At 41.5% G+C, this 18,737-nt stretch overlaps 2 protein-coding genes across 6 annotated transcripts in view; one reads left to right on the top strand and one right to left on the bottom strand.

Annotated features, from left to right (window-relative positions):
- Positions 1-243: 243 nt before the first annotated feature.
- Positions 244-8,234, bottom strand: Eny2 (ENY2 transcription and export complex 2 subunit). Of its 4 annotated transcripts, none has more exons than XM_041637486.1 (5): positions 8,152-8,234; positions 6,674-6,750; positions 3,132-3,202; positions 1,878-1,952; positions 244-523 (listed from the first exon to the last, which is right to left on the bottom strand). In XM_041637486.1, the coding sequence occupies exons 2-5, from the start codon at positions 6,739-6,741 to the stop codon at positions 447-449; spliced, it is 291 nt and encodes a 96-aa protein (XP_041493420.1). In that variant the 5' UTR covers positions 6,742-6,750; positions 8,152-8,234; the 3' UTR covers positions 244-446. The 4 variants fall into 4 exon arrangements, with proteins under 4 accessions (XP_041493420.1, XP_041493419.1, XP_041493421.1 ...); XM_041637485.1 differs by having other exon boundaries at positions 8,080-8,231; XM_041637487.1 differs by having other exon boundaries at positions 8,148-8,202.
- A 198-nt stretch (positions 8,235-8,432) lies between these two features.
- Positions 8,433-18,737, top strand: part of Nudcd1 (NudC domain containing 1) — a 42,315-nt gene continuing 32,010 nt past the window's right edge. The window contains exons 1-2 of one of the 2 annotated variants that reach the window (XM_041637483.1): positions 8,433-8,659; positions 16,268-16,422. In XM_041637483.1, the coding sequence (XP_041493417.1) occupies positions 8,545-8,659; positions 16,268-16,422 (270 nt within the window). In that variant the 5' untranslated portion in view covers positions 8,433-8,544. The remainder of the gene's footprint in view (positions 8,660-16,267; positions 16,423-18,737) is intronic. The other variant, XM_041637484.1, reaches the window with a different exon arrangement.

Genomic DNA, 18,737 nt, shown 5'->3' on the forward strand with positions numbered 1-18,737 from the left:
CAGTCCTAACCCTCTGAACTTGTAACAAATAAGACAAATAACCTACAGTATAAGATGGGGGCATAACAGTTATCAAATATGAGAATTCAAAAGAGGAAAATACCATAACTAGACAACCCAGAAAGCCTTCTCAGCTGTTAGTACAGAGAATCACACATAGAAATACTGAATTATAGTAATTGCTGGCATTTTCTCTCAACATATCTACTCAATCGGTAATAAACACAGTCCCATTTATTCCAAAATTGAAAAAAATTGAAACTCATTCATGAGATATTTATTAAAATAACACATTTAGGGAAAAAACCAATACAATGTATACATCATTACTGAAAACTGTATACCATCATACAAAAAAGGACTTTATTTTGGGAAATCAATTTCTAATTTATGGCAAGTTTTACTTTCAGAAATAAACCCACAGAACAACACATTCTAGTTCACCCTTAAAGACTGGCATGCTGAGCAAGGAATGTTCTTATTCTTTGTAGGAGTTCCTTCTTTACACTGTCAGGTACCAGGGCTGAAACATAAAAATCAAAGTCAGAGGACTCCAGTGATCACATATTAATTTGACTTGATGTTTTATTACAGATTACCAATACAGGGATTTTACAGAACATTCATGTTTGAATGAAAAAACAAAAAGATGGTATCAGGACTTTAACATCTAAGACCTAAACACAGAGCACATCAATGAGAAGCAAAAGCCTGGGAAATTTTTTAAACTAGATATATACAAGTCCATTTGAAAATGCAAAGCCACACTGATAAATCCGACTTAAACAAGACCTACACCAAACATGTCACCTCTGAATTGTCTGACTATAAAGTCATCAATGGAGCTGAAGAGAATCTTTGGGGCGGGGGAGGTGGTTTGTAAACCTTCTTGAGGTGGTGGCTAAATAGATCTAAACGTGTACAAAATACACAAAACTTTTCTTTAAAACAGAGGCCATAAATTTGAAGAAGTGGGGGAGAGGCGGGAAGACTAAGAGGGAGAAAAGGGAAAGGAAAAAATGTTCTAATTATAATCTCAAAAAGGTCAATTTTTACTGGAAACCAATAGAAAATCTGAAAGATATGAATAAATCCAAGATGGAAACATTGAAGGAGAAACAGGATAATTTCCTACTTAAATAAATAATGTCTAAGCAATGTTAAAAGATTAAGAAAAAAAGTAGAAAAAGAAATCAGAGAAAATTAGCTTAAAGTATAAATGGATAAAATGAAAAAATGTTTTTCCTGAGCCATAGTTAATAAAACAAATGTTTTTCAGTGGTAAATAAACTTTAAGAAAAGGACAATGGGTTTTATGCTTCCTTCTTAACATGGAATGAGTATTCTGTGTAATTTTCAGGTATTTATTTTATAGTCAAGGATTTTGACTGTGGCCATGTGTAAAGACATCCTACAACTCAGCTAATTTAGATGCTTTCACTTCTAAGTCTTAAATATGTATCACCCTGAATTACCAAATTCTTAATTAGACATTCAAGAAGACAGACTTTCATTAATCGTTAATAAGGAAAGAGATAGTAGGACAATGACTCAGGACTGGAGTAAAACTCTGAATTATTAAATATTTAAGTGGAGTCAGGCCATATCTAATAAACTTTATAAATCAAAGATTCAGGTGACATTTTCCTGTATAAAATCTCATGTCAAAAATGATCTGCCTTACTAATACAAACCATCAACCTAACACTGCAGACAGGGAGCATGCCAATTTATACCAACTACTCCAGACTTCTCCAACAGTCAGCTGGGCAACTGTACTTAAACCTTTCCCACAGGAAGAACAACTCCATGATTTTGGCAAGGATGCTTTCTTACAGAAAGCCTGTATTTCCTCTGACATAATTTGTGCTTCTTACCTCTGCCTTTTGGAGTGATTTCAGCCACCAAGTCATCAACAGTAACGTGTTCTAGTCCTTTTTCTTTAATTACCTCTTATGCAAAAGCAAAAAACAAATCATATCATTTAAAATCATTATCTGTAAGAAAGATTTTCATAGAGGAAGGGTTAAAATCATGTTTTTAGAGTATAGATTGGTCTTTTATATAAAAAGAGGACACTTCTTTTTTCTTTTTTAATGAAAATTAATTGCCTCATAAATGTATTAATCTCCAGATTACAGACAGTTGGTTTATCCTTCCACTAAATGACTTTTTTAAGCAAACAAATAGCAGGAATACACAGAATAAATAAAAACTGTGCAGTGTCAAATGTAACTTTTGTAAAAATCTGGAAATTTGTAATTTAACTATAATTTAATTTTACTATAATTATATTAAGTTTAAATGCATCAAGGAAATAAAATTTATTATTGGAGCCTATGTTATAACTTTATAGGCAAGAATTAGAATGTTGAGCTACTTTGCTTTTTTCTCTTCTCCAGTCTGGACCAAAGGAAACAAGAGGGAACACAATCACATTTACTGGACCCTTTAGCATTTACAACTTTCAGTACCCACAATAACACCCACGTCAAAGGCGAGGCAACTAAAGCATAAAGTTCAGTACATGGCCAAAAATGAGCTCTGGCCAAGGTTTGCACAACTCAGCTTCCCCTTTTATTTACTTGTTCAGATTTTTTTTTTTTAACAGTTAATAAAGACACAGTCTATTATCTTTTACTTGTAGGAAATGTAATAAGGACAACTCATTAAAAATATCTAGAATTTCAATCTATCAAAAGCTGTGCCATAAAAGGGACTCATAGTTACCAAAAACACAAGACTTTTATTGTCTATTTTCTACAGTAGGCTTAATTCCCCGACCACAGTGTAACAGAACACACAGTTCCTCTACATCTACCAGCTATCAAGTGCTTGTTTTAATGAAAAGTACATCAAGATCACTAGCATTACTAAACACAGGCGACTATACTTTGGTCCCACAGAATCTTAGTAGTTAGGCTTCAATTTTGGAAAATTCTAAAAATTCAGGAATTAAGTCTAAAAATATCACTGAGAAGAAAACTCTCACCATAAGACCCACTTTCCTATCTGCTTAAAATGATGACTGAGGATTGAACTGTAAGATATGAACTATTCCTTATTATAATGATTCCCAGACCAACCCAGTTCAGACAACAGCCATGGCATATCTAAGTGAAACTGATTACCTTTACAGTGTGCCTTCAACTGATCCTTCCAGCCGCACTCGATTAATTTAGCTCGCAGCAACTCTTTGAGGCTGTTTTAAAAGGAAATGTTTTCAAATCAATCGTAGCAAGATACTTTAAATAGCAATGTCTGAAGCAATGTACAAGTACAAACTGTTCAACTAAAACCCCCTGCTTTCCGTCCCCAGGCTTTATCTGGAGTCAAATCCTGAGTCACTGCTTAGTTTTCAGACATCACACAAGCCAGATCTCGGCCTCACTTATCGTCAGGTTCCAAATCCATTCACGGACTCCAGTCTTAGCCTGCCCCATGTCTGTCTCCATTCACTGACTCCAGTCCTAACCTGCCCCATGTCTGTCTCCATTCACTGACTCCAGTCCTAACCTGCCCCATGTCTGTCTCCATTCACTGACTCCAGTCCTAACCTGCCCCAGGTCTGTCTCCATTCACGGACTCCAGTCTTAACCTGCCTTGTGTCTGTCTCCATTCACTGATAACCTGCCCCATGTCTGTCTCCATTCACAGACTCCAGTCCTAACCTGCCCCATGTCTGTCTCCATTCACAGACTCCAGTCCTAACCTGCCCCATGTCTGTCTCCATTCACTGACTCCAGTCTTAACCTGCCCCATGTCTGTCTCCATTCACTGACTCCAGTCCTAACCTGCCCCATGTCTGTCTCCATTCACTGACTCCAGTCCTAACCTGCCCCATGTCTGTCTCCATTCACTGACTCCAGTCTTAACCTGCCCCATGTCTGTCTCCATTCACTGATAACCTGCCCCATGTCTGTCTCCATTCACTGATAACCTGCCCCATGTCTGTCTCCATTCACTGATAACCTGCCCCACGTCTGTCTTCATTCACTGACTCCAGTCTTAACCTGCCCCATGTGTCTCCATTCACTGATAACCTGCCCCACGTCTGTCCCCATTCACTGACTCCAGTCCTAACCTGCCCCGTGTCTGTCCCCATTCACTGATTCCAGTCTTAAGCTGCCCCATGTCTCTCTCGATTCCCACACTTCAGCAAAACTGGCATGGCCACTGTACTATAATTAGCAGGATTTTCTTCTCTTAAACTCTCTTTCCCTGCAGACCACCAGTCTCTCAATAGCCCCAGAGACTGACCATGTGACACGTCAACCTTGATGCCTGAGTAGGGCTTTCGAGAGCCAAAACACAGCTTCATTTTCCCTCCCACTTTCCCTCCTTCTTCTCAAAATGACAATGTCATTCTTCATTCTTCTGGACACTTGGGAGCATCCTTCAACTCACTATGCATGCAATGTATGAGTAAATCCTGCAGTTTCAGTTTTAAAATGTTTATCTAGAATTTAAATGTTTCTCTGCCAAGAGTACCCTAGTTCTAGCCACCATCTTTTCTTGTCTGGACTCACACCTAACTTCCTACATCACCTCCCCACCTGCTCCCTTGATTATGACATTCCCTTCAAAATCTCCCAGTGCATGAATAAGAAAGAGAACGGCAATTCTCCACACACACTGCTACCCATGCTATCTGCACGCACCCAGCACAGCATCTGATCTCTCTCCATACGGGTGTCTGCTTTACCTCCCATTTGGAAAAAGTACACGGCTATTTCCTCCTTTCTAATGGCTGCTTTTCACCTTCACCCATCACCTTTCTAACTAATCTTCCTACCGTCTGTCTTACCCCCTTCAAATCTACATTCACACTACCAAAATAATATCCCTACAAGGACAATGTAGCTTAGTTACTTCCTTTCCAAAAATTCCCATCACCTAAGGACAAAGACAGCAACATACGCTTGTGCAAACTCAGTTTTCTGCTCTGTAACAGAAACACAAGCAAACAGCTCTACTGAGTCACTCTCCCCATACAAATATGGAGAAGATTCTTTTTTTTTCTTTTTTTGGTTTTTCGAGACAGGGTTTCTCTGTAGCTTTGTAGCCTGTCCTGGAACTCGCTCTGTAGACCAGGCTGGTCTCGAACTCACAGAGATCCTCCTGCCTCTGCCTCCCAAGTGCTGGGATTAAAGGCGTGCACCACCATCACCTGGCTGAGAAGATTCTTATTTATTTATTTATTTATTTATAAGATTCTTGTAATTTGAAATATGACCTGGGCATGGCTGATCATAACTTGCCTATTACCTAAGCAAGATGGTAACCAAAGTGAGGCTCTTTGCCGGTAGGATGTAAATTTTGAACTGCTAACCTCTGCCACCTGTGAGTAGGGCCTGCTTGAGAATAAAGACAACAGAGGAAAGGAGAGCTGCGGGAAAAAAAGATACTGTGTGCAACCGTTTCTAGGGCCCGGACACAGTGATATAAAGAGCATCTTCAGATCGTCAATGTTTTCATTACATGGGCTTAAATATGCCACTGGTTAAACACTTGTAAAATTCAGTATGTTTTCAAAGGACAGAATTCTTACACGAAATTCCACACTTCTGCACCCTGCTCCAGTCACAAGCTCTCACACTCTCTCTCTATTCTATATCCTGAAGTTCCCTGAGCACTTATCAGGTACCAAAGCTCTAGATGCGCCTCCTGCTCCACATGCCTAAACCATCTTTTCCCGTTCTGACCTAGAGAACTGCTGATTCTTCTTCTATCCTCTGTGGAAATCTTTTTTTTTCTCTGTAGCTTTTGGAGCCTGTCCTGGAACTAGCTCTTGTAGACTAGGCTGGCTTTGAACTCAGAGATCCACCTGCCTCAGCTGGGATTAAAGGCGTGCACCACTAGCATCCAGCTTTTATTATTGAAATTTACCCAATCACCTTCAGATAAAATGGGAGAAATCCCTCCGTTCCTGTAAATGCACTTTCCTTTTGTAAATTCTCTCTCTCTCTCTCTTTTTTAAGACTAGATTTCTCTGTGTAATAGCCCTAACTGTCCTGTAACTAGCTCTTCTAGTCCAGGCTGGCACTGAATTCAGAGATCCGCCTGCCTCTGCTTCCCAAGTGCTGGGATTAAAGGCGTGTGCCACCACTGCCTGGCTTCCTTTTGTAAATTATTACTCTGCTCTGGGAGGCTTTTTATATTTCTTTAAACATTTGCTACTTAAATAAGGTTTTAAGCATAACATTATATAATGGGTATACAAAGGCATTTCTCCATGGAACCTGGATTACACTGACGACCATAAACTAATGGAATACACAGTGGATACAAGAGCTAGAATTTGAAGTAACTGAATAGAAGAGGAAGAAGAAAGCACTCCGACAAAGAGTAACAGCCCAATTCTGCAGGGCTAAGAGCACGAGGTAACGAAACCTGGCATACTCTCCGGCAGTAGTTATTTGTGTCCATGCTCTCTTCGTTTTGTGAGTCATGCTCACAGTACCCTTTACTGCTGTCTTTGTATGTGACTCTTCAAATCTTGCAATGCTTGTTCTGACTATTATAGATGTTAAGAACAGAAACTTTGCTAATCTTTCCTTCTCTCTAATTCTTTCCAGATAGGTTTTGTCCATGGACACTAGAAATTCTTCCATTCACACGCAGCCATTAAGGGACGGGAAAACCTGACTTGTGAACCCAGTTGACTACTCACCGTTCTCTCTCTCCAGTTTCTATTAACTTTTGGTTAATCGCTGCTCTCATCTGCGCATCTTTGTTCATCTTGCTAACCTGGACAGCAACATGAGTGTGAGATACATCACATTTAGAGAACCGGTTCCTGCTAAGTCCTCTCTAGACAACCATCCTAACAACACATTCACCATTCTAGGAAGGAGAGGATGAGAACTTCAAGTATGTGACATGGCATCATTATTCTTAGTATTAGTTACCGCATCCCAATTCACCTTCGCTATGCTACCCCCTTCCTGTCTGTGCTCTTCATTCATGAGCTGAAGGGAACAACTTCATCAAGCGCTTACTACCTAACACCGAGCATCCTGAACTCCCACACTCACTCTGTGAACACGACTTTATTTTACAGATGAGAACACTGAGGCACAGAAACAGAAAATGGTGATGGGTAAATTTGAACTCAGGCACTCAGCCACCAAGAGCCCCAAACACCTCACTTAGCTGCAGATTAATAATTGACTACTGCTCATTTCTGCATCTTAACCACATTCAAATTTTGGGACAGGCATATAGTATGCACACCAATAAGAGATACTATCGCGAAGAATGAAATAGGACTCTGTGAGCTTTAGTGTTCACTAAATTTACTGAGAATTACAACTGCCACCCTAACTGTGGGTATCTGTGCCCACAAACACACTTTTTCTGGACGGTATGATTAGAGAAAACAAATCTCAAACTAGTCCTTAATTGAGAAAATTCTCCATTTTCATTTTTAAAAAAAAGCAAGGTTAACTTCTGAGGGCATTTTTGCCTTTTAAAGGTTTAAAATAAAGTCAGAACTAAGTTAATGTTTTCCTACTTAATGTCACTAACTTGGGACTACTGGGTAGCTGCCCACCTCGTCTACATGAAAACTCGGACTGACAGAATTTTCAGTGTCGGGTTAGGCAAGGCACAGGAGAGCAGAGGGTTAATAACTAGGGAATGTCCTACTCCTGTGTCTAGCGCTTAACCTTTTCAAAATACCTGCAAAGTTCAGTCAGACCCACACCAAGCACAGCGAAACTTCACCTCGTCTGGGCCCCTAAAGAAATCACGGCTGGTGACCTTGGCCAAGTCACTTACTTCCCAAAGGCCTCAGTTTTCTCACTGGTAAAACAAGGGCGCTAGGGTAGGGAACCCCTCCCCGCTCTGACATTCTTGGGGAAAAGGCACCCCGGCCGAGACAGCTGGAGAGGCGGGAGGGGAGGAGCCAGAAAACAAAGCGAGGTCTGGCTCCGGGCCAACTCCAGCAGCACGCCCTGTCGGAGAGCCCTACAGGCCCGCAAGCGCGGGTCGGGGAAGCTAACGAGAAGACAGCACATCGAAAGGAGCCTGGGCTGGGCCCGGGTCCCGGCCCTGAGGACCACGGGCATAGCTCACCACCATCACCGCGGGCGAGGGCCGTCCCTTCCCAGCGACGAAATGACCCTTGCGCTGACGACCGTTACCTACCACACTCTTCGGCTGCCCGGACTTAGACCCTCAGTAGCTCGGGCACCTAAGCACACAGAAAGCTAGACCACGCATTTCCGGGGCGGGATCTGGCCACCCTGCCTATAATGTGAGAATTCAACTAGCGCGGGCCGCCTTCTAGTCGCTCGGCCTTCTGGGTAGGGAAGTCCGGAGTCAGCTTAGCGGGAGGGCGTTTGTCCTCGGTGAACTACACTTCCTAGGAGGCAGCACGAGTCAGCTTTCTCAAGGATACTACATTTCCCAGACAAGACTGGGCGCCGCAGAGTCCTCTGGGATGGGAACCACGCCGCTTTCCACCCTCAGTTCCAGGAGCGAAGCGCGGACCTTTCAACAAGAGCTTTATTGATTCTCTCGCTGGGCTCCCGGAACGCCATGGAGGCAGCCAATTGCTCCCTGCGGGTGAAGCGACCCTTGCTGGATCCCCGCTTCGAGGGCTACAAGCTGTCTCTCGAGCCGCTACCCTGCTACCAGCTGGAGCTCGATGCAGGTGGGATCGGCGGCGCCCTCTCGCACGCGGTTCCTTTTCGTTTAGGCAGCCATCGGCGCGACCCTCTGTCACTCTGGCTGGCCAGGCATGGTGGCCTTTCCCTGGACGCGTCCTGCGGGGCTGCACCTACAGCGGTCGTCCCCGGAGACCGCTACCCACTCGGGGACCCGGGGGCACCCCCTTCCGTCCGCGTCCGAGCCTCGGGACCCTGGGCCCTGGCTGGCACCCGCAGCCGAGCTCGGAGGTTCCCTGCATCCCTGGCCCCCGCTGCGCCTTTCCTTCCCCGAAGCAAGCACCTTTTTGTAAACGTGTTCACCAGGAAGCCACGCCTCCTTGGAAAATCCCCAGCTCCCCTTTTCTTCTGACGCAGAATCATTTCTTTGGAGAATCCCCACCCTCCCCCCCGCCCCCCCCCCCCACCATCACCACCACATTTAGTTAGCAGTGTCAAGTACTCAGGTCCCCGATTCACACACAACGACCCTACAAGTTATTGAGGGAAACAGATTTAGTGCGCTTAGTACTGCATACTGCTGCTACTTACTTCATTTGTAACTGGCCAGAGGCTATTCTCAAAGTTTTCTCTCTCTTTTATATATTGTTTTGTTTCGTTTTGGTTTTTAGAGACAGTGTTTCCTAGTAGCTATGGAGCCAGTCCTACAACTTGCTCTGTAGACCAGGTTGGCTCAAACTTCTTTTTACAACGTTAAGAACTGCAATTTTGCCAGGTGGTGGTGGCGCACGCCTTTAATCCCAGCACTCAGGAGGCAGAGGGAGGCGGATGTCTGAGGCCAGCCTGGTCTACAAGAGCTAGTTTTAGGACAGGCTTCAAAGCCACAGAGAAATTGTCTTGAAAAACCAAAAAAAAAAAAAAAAAAAAAAAAGGAACAGCAATTTTATTAACGAAAACGCCCAGAGATTTTTGTGTTTTTTAATACACGCCTCTGCAAATTCTGTTTCTTATGTTTCCCGAGGGTTACGCTTGGAGAAATACTGATCCAGAAGTATTAGTAGACGTTTAAAAATCGAGCAAATGTTGATTTTGTTCGTTCATTTGTTTAGAGAGTGACTCTGTAGCCTTGACTGCTTGGCACTTGCTTTGTAGACTGGGCTGGCCCGAACTCACAGATACCCAGCTTCCTCTGCCTCCTGAGTGCTGGGATTTAAAGGCATACTCTCCCGTGTCCCCATGCAGGCCAACAAATGCCTGTTTTTAAATTTGTTTATTCAATTAAGTAATCTTTGTGGGTCTGTTTTGTGTTATACTATGATGGTCATGATTGGTAGGAAACAGTTCATAAGTAGCTGACGAATCATAATCCGTTTAAGAAGCATCTCCAGTCCGGGCAAGCAGGGCTAGGAAGTGAGCATGCACTGGTATATCTGGGAAAGCATCCTGGAGAACTGAGTTGAGTGTAGCTGTTGGGCAGCAGCAAAGAGGAGCTTCCTTTCTTTTCCTCTTCCTCTTGGGCTTTTGATGTTTTTGTCTCCATGCCAGTAACAGATACCCCTATGTTCAGTTAGCTAATTCATTGGAAACAAAACCTAAATGCACAAAGCCTTTTGGCTCAGAAAAGAAGGTATTGTTGCTCTCAAATTGACGGGTCAGCAGGTCCTCTCACAGGGCTCATTCATGCATCTTTGCTCAGGGATGGGTTGGCAGGGGCAGTCTGGTCATCTTGGTGTGAGGAGACTCTGCTGGCTAGTCCCTTGTTTCAGATATTGTCATATAATCTTGACTTGAGCCCCCACGTGGTTGGTCATCTTTTCTGCAGGCCAGCCAGGCCTTTTGCAGGAGGGAGGTCACAGTGTACAAGTGCTGTTTCAGTGTGCTTTTGACAAGTTTCTACTTGTGCTATTGGCCAAAGCAAATTAAGTGATCAAATCAAGAGTCACTGTTGGAAGGCCCTAGCAAAGGGTCTCGATCCAGAGTGATAAGTTTGCTTTATTTGTTCCTCTATTGATGAACATCTAGATTGATTCTGCTTCCTAGCTATTGTGAGCAGAGCACACATGGATGTGCAAGGATCTATTTTCTATTGCTCTACCTCAGACATCAAATGCTGTATTAAACAAGATGGAAAAAGTGAGTACTCTTGTCTCATCTTAGTGTTAGAAGAAATACTCTCATTTTTTTTTCCCATTTAACATATAAGGTTGGTTATGGGCTTGTTACTTCTTATTTTGAGGTGTAGTCCTAATTTCTCTAGGACTTTTGTCATGAAGATATTATGAACTCAGCCTAGTGCCTTTTCTGAATTGATTAAGAAGATGATATTGTATTTACATTTGTTATGTGGATGTAGAACACTTTTGCAATCCTACAGTCTTCTTAATTTTTTTTTCTTTAGGCTATGCTTCAGTTACTTGGAAACATTAAGACCAGTGGGCCTTGTTTTTATCTCGAAGCTGGTAGGGAATAGTGCTCAGGGTAGGACAAACTATCCAAGACCTTCCCAGTATTCCTTGATTCACACATTTCCCATTCTATCTGCTGGTGTTAGTCATTCCCAGCCTTGTGTGAGGTCCAGCACTGTTCCTCTAATCCTTGCTGTGTCTCTTACTTTGGCTCGTTACTTCCATCAACTCACACAGCTTCTGCTGTGCTGGGTGCTTGGGGAGACCTTGAGTCCATCTGCAGGATTGTGTTTTGTGCTCTTCTTCCTTTCGCTGCTGCTCTGCCCAAGGAACTGTGGCCCCTTTGGCCTTCTTAGAATCACCGGGCAGTGTCTTCAAGTCAAGGACTTTGCTGTCTTCTATCTTAGGCACCTTGTCCCACGCTCTGGAAGCTTTTCAGGACTGTAAGATGGGGCATGGTCGGCTGCCCTTCTGTGTGTCTGGTGTCTCAAGGATCGCGATCCTTATCTGCCTGTGTGTCGTTCTTGGAAACTGTTGTTTCATGTACTGTTGTCTGATTTGTCTTACTGGTTGTTTTGATGAAAAAGAAATTAGGTTCTGTTATTGTGCCTTGGTTGGAAATAAATATTGTTCAAGATGTATTTTAAGTGAAAAAATGATTTCTGTGGAGCATTTGAATGGGAAACAGTTGGGAATGGTTGCTAAGGGTGGGTAGAATGGAAGAGGACCAGCTCTGTAGAGAAGTTTGAGAAGTGCAGGTAGACTGTGTTAGTTGCTTGTTCTTGTCACAATGTAAAGGAAAAGTTATGGTGCTCATGGTCTCAAAGTCAACTTTGCAAACAGTGTTCCTTGTGTTCCCTATTGTAAACTAGTACACTTATAAACATATGAGATGTTTCATACTTCATTGGCCAAGAGTTAAATACAGGGGATTTCATGGGTTCAGCCGAATAGTATATTCCCAGAGGTCAGGAGTAGTAGCGAGTAGCATTGTTAACACCTTTAGTGCAGGAGTGACGTAGACTTTCCTCAGCAGTGTGTGCCCAAAGCCAAATGCAGTCAGTGCCTGGCCTGTAGTAGGTTGCCAATGTGAGGTAATAAGGGCTGCATCCCCAGCACCCCGGCCGCCTGCTCGGCTAGCTTATGCCCCAAAATAACAACACACAAACTGTATTCATTTAATCACTGCTTGGCCCATTCTCTTCTAGGCTAATTCTCACATATTAATTTAGCCCATTTCTAATCATCTGTGTGTAGCACCCCAAGGTGTGCTTACCGGGAAGATTCTAGCCTATGTCCATCCTGGGTCAGAGCTTCATCCCGGGAGCGGGGCATGGCGTCTCTCTCAGGCGTCTGCTCCCGAGAGGAAAGCAGTCGAGTCTCTGAGCTCACTTCCTCTTCCTCCCAGCATTTTGTTCTGTTTACTCCTCCCACCTATCCTCTAACCAATAAAATGGGCCAGGGCAGTGCCTTTATTAGCCAATGACCTTCCTCCATCACCAATGTATAACCACATAGGCTTTGGAGGGTCTGTTGGGGCAGGAGTTGTAAAGGTTTAGGGGAGATCTCCTTGGATCCTGAGTTCTTTCTAAAATAATGACTTTTTAATTAATGCTTATTTATAATTCATGGTAACATTAAATAATAAAACACCGACTTTGAGCTTCTCTGTAAAACTGATCTTCACCAGATTAGGTCCAGCTTGGGCCCTCGTCTATTTCTTGGGATGGGCAGGCTTTCTGGAAGAGTTCTTCTGGTGCTTAAGTTCTGCCATGGACCGAACTCTGCTTCCTCCTTTGTGGAGCTCTGCACCCCTCCTTGTATTTAAGATGATCGGCATGATAACTACAGTGACAACTCTTCAGTGCTCGTTTGGGGCCAGAGAGGCAGCCTTTTTCTGTGACCTAACAAACAGATTTATAAAATAGTCATCATGTTATAAACCCACTGCTGGCTTATGTATTCTAATGATATGTGAATATCTTATAAAAATCTGTCAATCATATCCAGATCTATGTTTGTGGGTGGTGTTATAATGAGACAAAAAGTTAAAAACTTTTGGTTTGTTTAAGGTTACTCAGGACTCTTTATCCAAATATGGCAGAACATAGCTTATTATTGTCTAATATCATTACTGCTTTGAGCTAATATGTTCATACACGCTTCCTGCATTATTAAGTTTCATCCACACGGTGGTGCTAGAAAACCAACTCTTATTTAATAGAGTATATATTTCTAACCGCTCCTTATAAAATAATACTTCCTTAAACTAAAGGGGACGTTTCCACAAGGCCCATCAGTGTTCTATAAGCTTAGGAGTTTCCACAACCCCCATCAGTGTTCTATAAGCTTAGGAGTTTGCCTGTGAACTGAAGTGTTTCCCGGCTTCAGTCATCCTCTTGGTGTGAGTTGGATGTGACTTGGATGACCTTAGTAACTTGCTAGTGGTTTTGCCCCTTCTCTGTCTGCTGCATGAAGTACTGTCTCAGGAACCCAAATCTGAACTTCCACCTCCTGTTTAGGAACCAGTGGATCCTTACAGTGAGTTTATAAAGGAAGAAGTGAAGATGAAGTCACATTGGATTATAGAAATCTAATTGTTGTGCTCACTCTCCAGCTGCATTCCTTTGCAGCTGTTCTTGGTACATAGTTCTTGTATTTTACAAAGCCAGGGTGGTGGCTAGTTCTAACTGTCACCTTGACACAATCTGGAGTCCCCCTTATTGAGATTATAAGGAATAGATTAGGTTGGCCTGTGGGTATGAGTATGAGAATTAATTGAGGTTCAGTTAATTGAGGTGGGAAGGCATACCGTTTAGTGGGCTGGGCCCTGACTTGAGTGACAGGAAAAGATGATTTTAGCACCTAAGTGCACATTCATTCTCTTTCTGTTTTTTTTTCTTTTACAAAATTTATCTCAAGTTTGTATCAATATACAAATTTTGTATACAATATACAAAAATCTAGTCCAGTGTAAAACATTTAAAACTAGTAGTTTGGTTTTTTTCTGTTTTTTTTTTTTAATTGATATTTATTGAGCTCTACGTTTTTCTACCTCCCCTCCCTGCCTTTCCCCTCTCCCCTTCAATCCTCCCCCAAGGTCCCCATGCTCCCAATTTACTCAGAAGATCTTGTCTTTTTCTACTTCTCATGTAGATTAGATCTATGTAAGTCTCTCTTAGTGTCTGTATTGTTGTCTAAGTTCTCTGGGATTGTGGTTTGTAGGCTGGCTTTCTTTGCTTTATGTTAAAAACCACCTATGAGTTAGTACATGTGATAATTGTCTTTCTGTGTCCGGGTTACCTCACTCAAAACAATGTTTTCTAGCTCCATCCATTTTCCTGTAAAATTCAAGATGTCATTTTTTTCTGCTGTGTAGTACTCCATTGTGTAAATGTACCACATTTTCCTTATCCATTCTTCAGTCGAGGCAGGTCCTGCCTATGACAAACAAAGCTGCTATGAACATAGTTGAGCACATGTCCTTGTGGCACGATTGAGCATCCTTCGGATATACACCCAAAAGTGGTATTACTGGGTCTTGAGGAAGGTTGTTTCCTAATTTTCGGAGAAATCGCCACACTGACATCCAAAGGGGTTGTACCAGCTTGCATTTCCACCAGCAATGCAGAAGTGTTCCATTTACCCCACACCCTCTCCAGCATAAGTTGTCATCAGTGTTTTTGATCTTGGCCATTCTTACAGGTATAAGATGGAATCTCAGAGTTGTTTTGATTTGCATTTCACCCTTTTGGGGTCTTTGATGGATGTTGAACAAAGACCCCAAAAGGGTGAAATGTTATCTAGTGAAAGGGACAATAGGCTGCCTGGACAGTCATCCAGAGTTTCTCTGTAATGTTGAGGCATCCAACTCTGGCCTACAGTCCTAACGTATCTGACAGATTTTCCTGTGAAGCAGGGAATTCTGAAGGACTGTCCTCCTACTTGTTTTTGAAAAGTTTGGCAGTTACCTTTCTTGCATCCTGCTGGTCCAATTTGGGCAGTAGTTATTAGCAATTGAGGCAAGGGTAGTTTCTTTGCCCAATGACTATCTTTTGCCACAAAGAAAGTAAACTCCATATAGAGTTTCCTCACTGCCCATTATTTTCTTTGAAGTAGATTGGTGCTGCCAAAAATAGATATGTCTCACTGTCATGAAAAGCCTTAAATATTAAACATATTAAATGTCATATTCTGAGGTCTTTGAAGTGTTTGAAGATTACCTATCTATCTGAAATATATCTCTCTATGACCTTGAAAATATATCTAACATAACTATAAGTTTGACTATTATAGATGACTATGAATCTGTATTTTTAATTATCTGTTATATTTTTAAATGAGCTGTATAAGCACAATATCCCAAACAAGAGTAGAAAAATGCAGTATAACAGTAATAACTTTAAATTTGTATCAATAAACTAAACTCCATTCCAATGTAAAATATCCTGAGATTAATAGCTGTTTTTTTGGGGGGGGGGATTAAAGTAGATTCAATAATCTATCCTTTTATCCTATCAATACTATATATTATCTCTTTTTTCCTTTAGAAAGAGATCTTGGAATTTCACTCATTTGTTTAGTTTTTTTTTTTTTTTTTTTTTTTTTTTTTACCATGACCAATATTAATTTGAAAGCAAACCCCTAAACAATGACAAATATCCGTAAGTTATTTTTGGGAATGTGGGCATAGTTCTCTAGACTACTTCTTGTTGATTGGGGACATTGCTTATCTTTGGGATTATGGTAAATTCCTGACGGAGTAGTCTGTGAGCCTGGATTATTTTAGCCAGCAGCAGCCTTGAAGGTATTCTGGATGCAGAACTCAGAGGAAAGTAGAACAGAGATAGTCTGAATCATTGGATCATCTGGGCCATCTATTCCCATCAGAGATAGTTTTCTAGCTGTATAATCATATAGTACAGTTTATATGTATCTCTTTTTGTGTGATAAAGATGAACAATACACTAGGGTAAGAATTTACAAGCTGGGCTTATTTGTTCTTAGATTAGAAGTCCTTTGTTTTTAGAATTTCTATTCTTATAATTCAAAATTGTAGAGGTCCATTAAGGAAGAGGATTGTTCTATGAAAGTCCTGCATGTTCTAGCCTCTGTAGCTGGCACTGCCTGAGTTCTGTGCCCTGTAGGCATTCTCCACAAAGGAATGATCTGAGGTGTATGTTTTGATGATTGTGTTCATAGCTATATATATGTAAACATGTGTGTTTATTTACTTATATTGTCTTTCAGCTGTAGCAGAAGTAAAACTTCGGGATGACCAGTATACACTGGAGCACATGCATGCTTTTGGAATGTATAATTATCTGCACTGTGATGCCTGGTATCAAGACAGTGTCTACTACATTGATAACCTTGGGAGGATCATGAACTTAACAGTGATGCTGGTAAGAAAATCATGCAGAGTGTAAAGACAGCTCATCCTGTTGTGTTTGCTCCTTATAGTCTCTTTGAGTTTGATATCCCGACAGTCAAGGTGCACATTCCTCTGGAATGTGGAAACATGTCATCAAGCTGTAACACTGCTTTCTGCTTATGTCAATTGGAGCTTTTACTCTTGTTCTAGTTTTTATAATCCCTCTACCCAGCCATTTTGTGATTTAAACTATGTTAACATTTATGTTTGGTTGTTTGAGTTGATTCTTTTAGCATTATGAAGTAGTCCTTTTTTCTCTAGGTCTTGGGAATAATTTTCTTTACCTTGAAATCTTGTTGGATTGATATTAATAGAGTCACAACTGACTTCAAAACTAAAATTCTGGCTAGGGAGAAATCTCAGTCAGTAAAGTGCTTGACTCTTGTGGATCTGAGTTCCATACCTAGAGCCTGTGTCAAAAGTCTTGGTGTGATGACACTCACAGGTACACACAAAGTGTTCTTTTTCTTTTCTCTTTGTATTTATTAGTGTTCTTACTTTCAAAGGGTTAAAGTTAAAAGTGCATCTCTTATAAGTAGCTTGTAGTTAATTTTGATAAGGGTTTGTCAGCCTTACTGTTTTTTCTCAAAAATCCAACTGTATGTGTAGTAATAAGGGCGGCGGGGCTGCGTTCCCAGCACCCCGGCCGCCTGCTCGGCTAGCTTATGCCCCGAAATAATTACACGGACACTGTATTCTTTTAAACACTGCTTGGCCCTTTAGCCCTAGCCCTTACTGGCTAATTCTGATATCCTGATCAACCCATCTCTAATAATCTGTGAGAACTGGTCTTACCAGGAAAGATTCAGCATGTCTAACCTGGCGGCTTGCTTCATCGTGTGCGTCTGCCTGGGAGCGGGGAGCATGGCCTCTCTCTGAGGCGTCTGCTCCCAAGAGGAGAGCTGTGGAGTCTGAGCTCACTTCCTCTTCCTCCCAGCGTTCTGTTCTGTTTACTCCACCCACCTATGTTCTAACCTATGAAATGGGCCAAGGCAGTTTCTTTATTATAATTAACCAATGACCTTCCTCCATCATTTCCCCTTTTTTCTGTTTAAACAAAAAAAAAAAAGGAAGGCTTTAACTTAACATAGCAAAATTACATATAACAAAACAGTTATCAAGTAAAAATTACAGTTACAATATTTATATCTATTTTATCTTTTTTCATAACAATGGAAAACTATAACTTTAACTATCTATCTATTCTTCAACAGCATCAAAGACTCCAGAAGGATATAATATTACCTAAGTAAACAAGAAGTCCAAAATTCTAGAAATGACAGAGACATCTCGCTGCCTGTACAGTCACCCAAAGTTCTTTTGTACCGTTGGGGCATCAACCTTCAGCCTTCAGGCCCATAGTATCCAGCAGACATTTCCATGAAGCAGGAAAATTCAAAGTCAGTTCAGTCACTATCTGTTGTGTCCTGCAGAATGTCTCGCAGACTCTTTCATGAATCAGTCACTCCGAAAGATCATCTCACCTTAGGCAAGTTCAGTAGTCCTCTCTCTGCGGGTTCTCTGTGTCCAGTTTATGCAATAGTCCATGCAAGAGCAGTTTCTTGCCCAAATGGCTATCAAACTCCATAACGAGCCTCTTCGATGCCCATCTTCCTCTTGAAGTAGATTGGTGCTGCCAGGAGCAGAGTGTCTCATTGTCATGAAAAGTCCTAAGTTATTAAAACATTTAAAATGCCATATTCTATAATCTTTGAAAAATATGAAGAATGCCTATCTAAAATATATCTATGCACAACTAGAAAATCTTAACTAACATGACTACAAACTTGACTATTATGATTATCTATTAACTACCTATATACATTACATTTTTTAATGAACTACACAATCACAATACCTTAATCAATATCAGAAATACATATACATATAACAAAATTGCCCTTAAATCTCTATCAATAAAGCAAAATCTATACTAATGCAAATTATTCATATCTATTCGTATCCCCCTTTAAATGTTAAAGAACGTTTATAAACCATATTTGGGAACATGGGTGCAGTTTTTTCTCTCCAAACTGCTTCCTGCTGAATGGGGGCGCTGTTATTCAGGTCTTTTATGAGATAACCTGTCTGCTAGGTTCATCTCAGTCGGCAGTTGAGCGAAGTAATTTTTTGATGGTTTTCACAGAAACTTTTCGGGAGGTCGTGGTCTATCATACCACATTGGGATGGAAGCAATCCACAGACTCTCACCCTCTGTGAAAACAAAATAAACTCCTTTCCAAAGTATCATATCTTTAGATCCAAATTCAAAATATCTATGTTGGA

This window comes from Microtus oregoni, unplaced genomic scaffold, assembly GCF_018167655.1.
Source record: "Microtus oregoni isolate MIOR12 unplaced genomic scaffold, Mior012 000053F_ref0000044, whole genome shotgun sequence".
NCBI classification, from domain to species: Eukaryota; Metazoa; Chordata; class Mammalia; order Rodentia; family Cricetidae; genus Microtus; species Microtus oregoni.

Excerpts from the sequence above, each read along its gene's own strand:
- Eny2 (XM_041637485.1), bottom strand. Across the intron at positions 1,953-3,131 it reads GTTGAAGGCACACTGTAAAG|AGGTAATTAAAGAAAAAGGA; the intron begins GTAATCAGTTTC and ends CTTTTGCATAAG. Across the intron at positions 524-1,877 it reads AATCACTCCAAAAGGCAGAG|CCCTGGTACCTGACAGTGTA; the intron begins GTAAGAAGCACA and ends TTTATGTTTCAG.